Source organism: Muntiacus reevesi, chromosome 1, assembly GCF_963930625.1.
Source record: "Muntiacus reevesi chromosome 1, mMunRee1.1, whole genome shotgun sequence".
Classification (NCBI taxonomy): domain Eukaryota; kingdom Metazoa; phylum Chordata; class Mammalia; order Artiodactyla; family Cervidae; genus Muntiacus; species Muntiacus reevesi.
In genome coordinates, this window is record NC_089249.1 from 188,785,796 (window position 1) to 188,797,250 (window position 11,455).

General features: G+C 40.1%; 2 protein-coding genes across 2 annotated transcripts; one reads left to right on the top strand and one right to left on the bottom strand.

Annotated features, from left to right (window-relative positions):
- The first annotated feature begins 282 nt into the window (after positions 1 to 282).
- LOC136155793 (olfactory receptor-like protein OLF4) lies at positions 283 to 1,254 on the top strand. Its single transcript, XM_065917905.1, has one exon. It carries the CDS (start codon positions 283 to 285, stop codon positions 1,252 to 1,254), a length of 972 nt encoding a protein of 323 aa, XP_065773977.1.
- Positions 1,255 to 9,907: 8,653 nt separating this feature from the next.
- On the bottom strand, positions 9,908 to 10,861 carry LOC136155819 (olfactory receptor-like protein OLF4). Its single transcript, XM_065917954.1, has one exon. The coding sequence runs from the start codon at positions 10,859 to 10,861 to the stop codon at positions 9,908 to 9,910; it is 954 nt and encodes a 317-aa protein (XP_065774026.1).
- Positions 10,862 to 11,455: the final 594 nt, after the last annotated feature.

Below are 11,455 nucleotides of genomic sequence, written 5' to 3' on the forward strand. Positions count from 1 at the left end.
TATAGGAAAAAAGGAATATGTATGCTCTCAATATGTTTCTCAATAAAACTGTAAAACATGAACTGCTTGGAAATATGCTCAGATGGGACAACAATTTTGAGTTAGAGGTGAAATGAGGTATACCCTCAAGGAGAATTTATCTATATAGAACATATTAACATTATTTTTTTTTTTTTGTCATCAAAATGGAGATTACAGTATTTTAGCTCTTTGAGTAAAAATTTCAGTTTGAGTGAAAATTATCGTGTTATATATTTTTTTCCCAGTAGTCACATCCATCACATGGAACCAGAGAACAGGACACAAATTTCAGAATTTCGCCTTCTGGGATTCTCAGAGGAAACAGAACGGCAGCCCATCATATTTGGGCTTTTCCTCACCATGTACCTGATCATTGTATTTGGAAACCTGCTCATCATCTTGGCCGTCAGCTCAGACTCCCACCTCCACACCCCCATGTACTTCTTCCTCTCCAACCTGTCCTTTGTAGACATCTTCTTCACCTCCACTACCATCCCAAAGATGGTGCAAAGCACTCAGACAAAGAAGAAAGTCATCACCTATGAAGGCTGCGTCGTCCAGGTGTATTTTTACTTACTCTTTGCAGGATTAGATGACTTCCTCCTGACTGTGATGGCCTATGACCGGTATGTGGCCATCTGTCACCCCCTGCAGTACACAGTCATCATGAACCCCTGGGTCTGTGGGCTGCTCCTCCTGGTGTCCTGGATCATGAGTGCCCTGTTTTCCTTGTTACACAGCTTAGTGGTGTCGCAACTGTCATTCTGCTCAGACTTGGAAATCCACCACTTTTTCTGTGAAATCACATGGCTGATCCAACTTGCCTGTTCTGACCCCTTTCTCAACAACATAATGGTGTATTTTGGATCTGTAATTCAAGGGGGTGCTCCCCTGGCTGGCATCCTTTACTCTTACTCTAAGATAGTGTCCTCTATCCGTGGAATCTCATCAGCTCAGGGACAGTATAAAGCATTCTCCACCTGTGCATCTCACCTCTTGGTTGTCTCCTTATTTTATTTTTCAGCCTTAGGAGTGTACCTTAGCTCTGCCGCTATCCACAGCTCACACGCAAGCGCAATTGCCTCAGTGATGTACACTGTGGTCACACCCATGCTGAATCCCTTCATCTACAGTTTGAGAAATAAAGACATAAAGAGGGCTCTAAAAACGTTCTTTGGAATGGAAACATTTAAAAAAGAGCCATTTGGTCTTGGGCTGAAGAACTTCCCATGATAGAAGGGCTCAAAGCCTCATAGGCAGATATGCGATTCTTTGATTAGACTGTGATAATAGCAAAAGTTTCTTCAATTTATTTCCTGATATTTCCATTTCTTTGATTTCAACTTCTCTATACAATTTTAAAAACATACTTTATTAACTTTTCTTTTCTCTGTTATCTAAGTTTTTTCTTTTGTCACTTTTCTGCTCTCTCAAATTGATTCAAAATCTCATGTGAAACATATATGTAAATTCCCATTTATCTCATAAGACTTCACACATTTCTTAAGAATAAATTCTTCTGAAATGATATACTATATACTGAGTAATTTTTCTTTCTTTTTACTAAAAGAATAATCATGAATTTTGCTACTTCTATGGAAAAAAAACTAATTTGGAAACCAAACCAATTACATAATTTCATAGGAGAGTAAAGTATGAAACTATAGTCTATCATGTTTTAGCTCTTTGTACCTTGGAAAGTCACTACCATAACTGCTCTTTCCAAAAATGTAGATGTTAGCAGGTCCTGCATTTCATAAATGGTCATCTGATTTTACTCCCTAACAGTGTACTATTCTCTATTTATTAATAGCTCAGTGTCCACATTGCTTTCTGGAGTTACTGGTAAAACTGAGCATCAAATGCATGTCTCTAATTGACATCGATGTGAAACAAAGATTTCAATAAAGAGCTTGACATAATAAGACCGAGAGTCAGAGAAGGCCTTAAGTATGATGTAGCAAAAAATATTAGAGAAGGAAATGGCAACCCACTCCAGTGTTCTTGCCTGGAGAATGCCAGGGGCGGGGGAGCCTGGTGGACTGATGTCTATGAGGTTGCACAGAGTCGGACATGACTGAAGTGACTTAGTAGCAATAGCAGCAGCAAAAATTTTTGTCAGATTATATCTTTGCAAGCGATTTTTTCATGGTGTCCATTTACTATTGATGTATGTGGTTTAGTGTCTGTTTGTAAAGGGGTTTATCATTGAGGTGAAAGTTTTTTTGGTGTAATTATATCATTCTGCTTTAAAACTTCCATTGTTGCCTACAATTAAATGAGTCCTTCCATTTCTGCAGATGAAATATTTCCCCCATTCCATTTCTGTCATAACCAATAAAAGAGCTGTGAATGAATAACTTAAATACCATATTTATATGATGTACATGGTATATATGATATTATATATATGATATATATCTCCAAATTATGGCCCTCTAGATTTAAATCCCCATCTAGTCCTGTGACAAAGGCACAAGTTTATCACAAATAGGCATATCCTTTTAACCTTTCTTGCTTACCTACAAGGAAACCTAAATGGAATCCCTTTTTAATAAAATTGCATGACATAAACTTGAATAATAATCATGGATGCTATTCATGTATTACAACAATTGCCTTTCCTTCAGTTCTATTCGCTTGGACTATAGCATTAGTTAGCTGTTGCAACATAGCACGTCATCCTAAAAGCAATGATTTAGTGTAATGGATCTTTTATCTAATGAGTTTCTGTGATGGGGAGTTGATCTGAGTTATGCTTGTCTCCTCATGGATCTACTGTCAGCCATCAGGCTCTATTTTGTGTTTTAAAGGCTCCTCCACGATGATGTGTGCAGTTGTAGTGGTCTTCTGTCTTGAACAACTTTATGTTGTTCTTACTTTTATGTAAGTAGTTTAGTCTTTAGTTTATCGTGGATGGTGATTAGATGAGAGTTGGACCATAAAAAAGGCTGAGCACCAAAGAATTGATGACATCCAACTGTGGTGCTAGAGAAGACTCTTGAGAGTCCCTTGGTCTGAAAGATCAAACCAGTCAGTCCTACAGGAAATCAACCCTGATGATGAGGCTGAAGCAACAATTTGGCCACCTGATGCAAAGAGTCAACTCACTGGAAAAGACCCTGATGCTGGGAAAGATTGAAGGTAAAATGAGAAGAAGGTGGCAGAGGATGAGATGGTTGAATTCCATCACTGACTCCATGGACATAAATTTGAGCAAGATCTGGGAGATGGTGAAGGACAGGGAAGACTGGCATGCTTCAGTCCATGGCGTTGCAAAGAGTTGGACATGACTTAGTGACTGAACAACAGACTTTATAAGAAAAACAAACAAAACTGGATTTCTCAACTGTTAATTACTATATTTAAATTTCACTGTTCTTAAATCCATATAAGCCACTTTGCTTCTCTCCCAGTTAGAGGAGTTGTCTCTCACCAATTTTTGTGTGATTAACATACTACCCTTAACAATGCACAGCCAGAAAATTTTAATTCTTAGCTCCATGCATGGTTTTTCCATGGAATTCACCAGGCAAGAATACAGGAGTGTGTTGCCATTCCCTTCTCCAAGGGATTATCCCAACATAGGAATTGAACCCGGGTATCCTGCATTGCAGGTAGATTCTTTACCATCTGAGATATAATGTGTTAGTGGGAGCAGCACATGATTGGGCAGCTATCTGTATTAGATTTCTATTGCTTCTTTAAAAAATTACAACACTAGTAAGTTAGAAGAAGTACCTATCATAAAGTTCTATGAGACAAAAAGTCTGAAGTCTCATGGATGTTTGCAAGACTGTGATCCTTCTGGATGCTCCAGAGAGAATACACTCAACATCTTGTTAATAGTTTACTTCTAGTGGTCACCAGCATCACTTAACTCATGGCCCTTCCTGTCTTCAAATCCAGATGCCTACAATTTTAAATGTCTTACTCCAATTCTTCTTCCTTTCTCTTTCACATTTAGAAAATCTATTGTGATTATATGAGTCCAAACTGCATATCTGTGCTAATATTCTTACATCAAGATCAACTGTATTTCATCAGCTATTGTAATTAAGACAGCTATGTAAGGTATGATATTCCAAAGTTTTTAGCATTTGGACATCCCTTGGAGGATCTTATTCTGCCTACTGCAAAGTCTTTTTCTAATAGAAAGTATTTTATGTCACTCAAGAATATTTCTATAAAAATCAACAAAAACTTTATCGCTACCTATAAAAATGAGTGAAAATCTTATCTTTCAAAATTAAATACATAGAAGGGATTTCCCTGGTGGTCCAGGGGTTAAGGATCTGTGCTTCCAATACAGGGGACACTGGGTTCTATCCCTGGTTGGGGAACTAAGGTCTCACATGCCATGTGTCCAGAAAATAAAAGAAAACAAACAAAAGACACCCTGAATTGTTTTCAAAATGACATACAAGGAAGATTTTGTTGAATACCTAAGTCTATTTATAACTGAATCTAACATAGGACCGCTTATTTGATACCCAAACTGTGATCCACAGATGAGGACCTGAAGCATCAACACTTAGCATCTTGTTAGAAATGAAGGGTCTGTGTGCCCCTGATCAGACCTACTGAAAAATAATTTGAACTTAAACTACAATCCTTGGTAATTTTTAGGAATAGCGAGTTTAAAGAAATGCTACTCTGGAATAAATTTTCTCACCTTCACAATGTTGATCTTTCAATTAAGTTCAGTTGCCCAGTCATGTCTGTGACCCCATGGACTGCACCACGCCAGGCTTCCCTGTCCATCACCAACTCTTAGAGGAAAACATATGCAGAACATTTGATGACATAAATCAATCCCACTCCTAGGCATATACCTGAGGAAACCAACATTGAAAAAGACACATGTGTCCCATTGTTCATTGCAGCACTATTTATAATAGCTAGAATATGGAAGCAACCTAGATGTCTATCAACAGATAAATGGATAAAGTAGTGTGGTACATATCCACAATGGAATATTACTCAGTCATAAAAAGGAACACATTTGAGTTAGTTCTGATGAGGCTGATGAACCTAGAATTCTATGGGCTCAAGCAAATAAAAATCCTAAGTCTAGCCCAGATAAAAAGGTGGAGAAAGAGACACCTCCTCCTAATAAAACGTGCTTCAGTGTCACATTTCAAAAGACATGGGTAAAGAGAAAGCTTCATTAGGGCCATCTCAACAAACAGGTATAATTTCAATTCAGTAATGATTTATTTTTTCTTCCGATTTTAGTAGTGTCTGTATTTTTTTTTCACTTATTTTTAATGATATCCATTCATTGAGATAATGTCATACAAGTTTCATGTGTACAAACATTTCTTTTTTTTACTTCTGTGTACAGGACAGAGTACTCCCAAGCAAAACTTCAGTTTCCATTCATCATGATAACGTTGATCCCCTTTAAGCAATTCACCGTCCCCTCAGTCCCCTTTTCCTCATGTAGAGAACTCGGTTCTGTGTACCTACGTGTTAGATCTTGTTTGCTTTGGAGTGCTCATTTACTAGCTTTGTTTGTTTGTTCTATTTCACATATGAGTGAGATAGTAGGATATTTGTCTTCTTCTATCTGATTTATTTTACTTAGTAAAACACCCTTAAATTTCATCCATGTTGTTGCAAATGAAAGCTTTCATCTTTTTCATTCTGAGTAGTATTCCATTGTGTGTGTATGTATGTACACACACACACACACACACACACACACACACACATATACTTATATATAGATAAATAACATCTTTTTTATACATTAGTCCATTGATAGAAAGTGAAAGTCACTCAGTTATGTCTGAGTCTTTGCCACCCCATGGCCTATACATTCCATGCAATTCTCCAGGCCAGAATACTGGAGTGGGTAGCCTTTCCAACCCAGGGTCTCCTGTATTGCAGGCAGATTATTTACCAGCTGAGCCACAAGGGAAGCCCATACATTGATGGGCCTAGATATTTTCCTTATATCTTAACTATTTTAAATCCTACTGTGATCAACTTAAGGGTGCATGCATCTTTAAAAATTAGTGCTTTCATGTTTGGGAATAAATACTCAGGAATGGAATAGCTGAATCATATGATAGTTCCTAATTCTTTGGGTAATCTTTATGCTGTTTTCCATTGTAGCTGTATCAATTTAAATTCACACCCACGAGGCACATATATAAGGACAATTAGCTTATAATAAGCAAATAATATATGATGGAGAAAAGATACTGTCTATAATAAAAAGGTTTCCCCTTTCTCCATATTATCACCAACACTTATTTCTTGCCTTTTTGATAATGCCATTGTAACAGGCATGAGATAAATTCTCATTGTGGTTTTCATTTTCATTTCCTTAATAATTACAGTAAGTCCCCTACATATGAAACTTCAAGCTGCTAACTTTTAAAATGTGACCATGTGTTCACATATCCAGCCATGTAAGTTAATTCACCTGTCTGGCATTATCTGTGAAAGCTGGTACCTAAGCTAACATTGTTGGACTTATGAACAAATAGGACTTACGAACATACTCTTGGAACAGAAGTCATTTGTAAGTAGGGGATTTTTTAGAGTGATGTCAAATATTTCTTCCTATGTCGGTTGGTCATCTGTGTGTCTTTTTGAGAGCTTCCCTGGTAGCTCAGCTGGTAAAGAATCCTCCTGCAATGCAGGAGACCCTGGTTTGATCCCTGGGTCAGGAAGATCCCATGGAGAAGGGATAGGCTACCTACTCCAGTACATCTGGAAAAAAAATCTATTATGATTCTCTGCTCATTTTAAAATCTAGTTCTTCTGTTGTTGTTGTTATCTGAGTTATTTGTATATTTTAACATCAACTGTTTATCAGATATATCCCTTGTAAATATCTTCTTCCATTTGGTAGTCAGTCTTTTCATTTTGTTAATGATTTCCTTTCCTATACAATGTTTTCTTAGTACAGTATAGTATCATTATTTATTCTTGGTTTTGTTTCCCTTGCCTAAGGAGAGATATATCTAGAAAAGATATTACAAAACCAATATCACAAAGCTTACTGGCTTTGTCTTCTTTTAGGTGTCTTATGGATTCAGTCCCAGAACTTACTGGCTGTGTTTCCTTTTGATGTTTTATAAATTCAACCCCAAGGAAGGTAGAAGCAGCAGGAGACGTGGCACCAACTCTGGCATTCCAGCATTGGGTGCTTGCAGCAGAGGGAGGAGCAGAGGGGCAGTGGGGCCGCCGTCCCCCACCAGCTACCTAGGTGTCCATGACCCTGTGTCCCCCCACCAGCTACCTAGGTGTCCATGACCCTGTGTCCCCCCACCAGCTACCTAGGTGCCCATGACCCTGTGTCCCCCCACCATTTACCTAGGTGTCCATGATCCTGTGTCCCCCCACCAGCTACCTAGGTGTCCATGATCCTGTGTACCCCCTGCCAACCTCCATACCTTCTGTGTTAGAGGTGGCGAAGCTTACCACACTGGACATGCCACAGCACCCCTACCACCCCAGTGCCACCACCTATCACCACCCTGTCACAGCAGAGCCTGTGACTCAGGAGATCTCAGAGAAGCTACAAGAAAAGCATCCCAAGCAGCAAACCAGAAGCACTGACAGCAGCAAGGTACCGTACCCCAGAGGAACGAGAAGCAATGACCTCTGACAGAGGTCATGGAGGGTCTAAAGTGCAGATTCATAACCATAAGCAGCTCAGGTAGAGTTGGGGGGGGGGGGGGGGGGGCGGGGAAATGCTATATCAGGTCGCCACCTACTGGACAAAGAAAAACATGAACGTTCTAATCTGAATCCTTCAGCCTACTGAGCCCCCAGGATGTTAGAACTCAAAGCAACATTAAGTGTACTTGAACATTTTTTTTAATATCATACACATCAATTATATTGAACGATTCAGACAGATTATCATGTACATGTCTCCAGGTAGAGTTTCCAAGAGAACATAAGTTTGAATGAATCATTCAATTCAATCTTTGCAAAAGATTTCATTTTCATGTTGTCCATCTATTTCTTGAACTTCCAGATGTTCAAGTTGGATTTAGAAAAGGCAGAGGAACCAAGATCAAATTGCCAACATCCATTGGATCATTGATAAAGCAAAAGAGCTCCAGAAAAACATCTACTTCTGCTTTATTGACCATGCCAAAGCCTTTGACTGTGTGGATCACAACAAACTGTGGAAAATTCTTCAACAGATGGGAATACCAGACGACCTGACCTGCCTCTTGAGAAACCTGTATGTAGGTCAGGAAGCAACAGTTAGAACTGGACGTGGAACAACAGACTGGTTCCAACTAGGAAAAGGAGTACATCAAGGCTGTATATTGTCACGCTGCTTATTTAACTTATGTGCAGAGTACATCATGAGAAATACTGGGCTGGATGAAGCACAAGCTAGAATCAAGGTTGTCTGGAGAAATATCAGTAACCTCAGATATGCAGATGACACCACCCTTATGGCAGGAAGTGAAGAAGAACTAAAGAACCTCTTGAAGAAAGTGAAAGACGAGAGTGAAAAAGTTGGCTTAAAACTCAACATTTAGAAAACTAAGGTCATGACATCTGGGCCCTTCAATTCATGGAAAATATATTGGGAAACAGTGGAAACAATGACAGACTTTATTTTGGGAAGCTTCTAAATCACTGCAGATGGTGACTGCAGCCATGATATTAAAAGACGCTTGCTCATTGGAAAGAAAGTTATGACCAACCTAGATAGCATATTGAAAAGCAGAGACATTGCTTTGCCAACAAAGGTCCGTCTAGTCAAAGCTATGGTTTTTCCAGTAGTCATGTATGGATGTGAGAGTTGGACTATAAAGAAAGCTGAGGGCCAAAGAATTGATGCTTTTGAATTATGGTTTGGAGAAGATTCTTGAGAGTCCCTTAGACAGCAAGGAGATCCAACAAGTCCATCCTCAAGGAAATCAGTCCGGAATATTCATTGAAAGGACTGATGCTGAAGCTGAATCTCCAATACTTTGGCCATCTGATGTAAAGAACTGACTCATTTTAAAAGACTCTGATGCTGGGAAAGATTGAAGGTGGGAGAAGAAGCGGACAACAAACGATGAGATGGTTGGATGGCATCACCGACTCAATGGACATGAGTTTGAGTAAACTCTGGGAGTTGGTGATGGACAGGGAAGCCTGGAGTGCTGTAGTCCATGGGGTGGCAAAGAGTCAGACGTGACTCAGTGACTGAACTGAACTGATCTTGATGCCTCAGGGGCTTCCCAACTGACACTGGTGGTAAAGAACCCCTGCCTGCCAATGCAGGGGTGTTTGATATGGTGTTTGATCCCTGGGTCAGGAAGATCCCTTGGAGGAGGAAATAGCAACTCACTCCAGTATTCTTGCCTGGAGAATCCCATGGACAGAGGAGCCCAGCAGGCTACAGTCAAAAAGGTCGCAAAGAGACATGACTGAGCAAAGCATGGACACACATGATAGGTACTGTGGAAACAAAACTGAATAAGGGATAGAATCCTAAAGAGGCAAATACAATACAGCGACAACTAGCAAGATACAGTGTATGTCAAAGTCCAAAATATCAGAAACAGCAGCTAAGGTGGTGACACAAAGGAATGATGTACACAAACATGAAATCAATGGTCTGGAATTTTCTTTGTTATAAACACATAGATAGCCATGAATGTCTTCAATAGTTTTCCCCACATAGGAGCATTAAAATTCATGATTATTCTTTATTAAAATAACTCTTGTATAAGAGGGAAATGTCTAAGCTTAATAAAATGAGTTACATAAATTGTGTGAAAGAGGTGAGATCAAAAAAATGGAAATTTCAAGAAATAAAGGAAGGAGCAATGTCTGTTTCCACAATCTGATCTCAAAAATTGCAATTTCTGCCTGTGAGGTTTTAAATCTTTCAGCCATGGTCCCTTCTTCAGCTTAGAACAACTGGTGTTTTAATCGTTGTTCTCCTAAAGAATGCTTTCAGAGCCCTCTTTATGTCCTTGTTCCTCAGACTGTAGATGAAGGGGTTCAGCATGGGTGTGACCACGGTGTACATCACTGAGGCTGTTGCACTTGAGTGTGAGCTGTGGGTACCAGCAGAGCTAAGGTACACTCCTAAGCACGTACAATAAAATAAGGAGACCACTGAGAGGTGAGATGCACAGGTGGAAAATGCCTTATACTTCCCCTGAGCCGATGAGATTCCACATATGGAGGAAACTATCCTAGAGTAGGAGTAAAGGATCCCAGCTAAGGGAGCACCTCCCAGCAGCACAGTTGCAAAGTAGATCACCATGTCATTAAGAAAGGTGTCAGAACAGGCGAGTTGGACCAACTGCTTGAGTTCACAGAAATAGTGAGGGATGATCACCTCTCTGCCGAAGGACAATCTCAACACCATTAAAGTTTGCAAGAAGGAGTGTAGGACATTGATGACCCAGGACACCAGCACCAGCAGACCACAGAGCCGGGCACTCATGATGACCGTGTAGTGCAGGGGGTGGCAGATAGCCACAAAGCGGTCATAGGCCATCACAGTCAAGAGGAAGTCATCCAGCCCTACAAACAGTGCAAAAAAGTACATCTGAGTGATGCAGCCTTCATAGCTTATAACTTTGTTCTGGGTCTGGATGTTCCACAGCATCTTTGGGATGGTTGTAGAGGTGAAGCAGATGTCTACAAAGGACAGGTTGGAGAGGAAGAAGTACATGGGGGTGTGGAGGTGGGTGTCTGAACTGACGGCCAGGATGATAAAGAGGTTTCCAAACACAGTGATTAGGTACATGGAGAGGAAGACCCCAAATATGAGTGGCTGCAATTCAGGTGCCTCTGAAAATCCCAGAAGAAGAAAACCTGAAACATGTGTTAGGTTCCCTGGTACCATGTGGTGGAGGTGACCTAAAGGAAAGGGGAAAATATCATGTCTGATTTTCACAGAAAAGACATTGCTCACATCATTGGAAAACCATTATTTATATTTTGCCTAATTGTGTTTAAATACATTTTCTTCACTACTGCTTTGTTTATGGATTTGCTCCCCTTTAGAGAATTTCTGTGTCATCTGGAACTGACAAGGTTGTCCCACCTGCTGCTTTTTCCCCGGGATGTCATATATTCCACATAAGAAATACTTTCATTCCTTTGGGTATTATAAAGTGAGTGATGATCATGTTACAGGTGATGTCTTGGTGACGAGTATAGGGTTCTAAAACACAAAATCTCTAAGATAGCCACAAAGGAAACATAAGCAAGTCATATACGTGTGTGGGTATGTGTATATGCTCAGCGGCTTCTTTCCCCCTCCATGCACTGTAGCCTGCCAGGCTCTTCTGTCCAGGAGGTTTTCCAGGCAAGAACACTGCAGTGGGCTGCCATGCCCTCCTCTGGGAATCTTACCCACCCAGAGATAGAACCCCGGTCTTCTGAGTCTCCTGCATTGCAGGCGGGTTCTTTACTGCTGAGCCACCAGAGAAGTCCA

Bases quoted from the DNA above. Each gene is read 5' to 3' on its own strand.
- LOC136155793 (XM_065917905.1), top strand. From the start codon at position 283: ATGGAACCAGAGAACAGGACACAAATTTCAGAATTTCGCCTTCTGGGA.
- LOC136155819 (XM_065917954.1), bottom strand. From the start codon at position 10,861: ATGGTACCAGGGAACCTAACACATGTTTCAGGTTTTCTTCTTCTGGGA.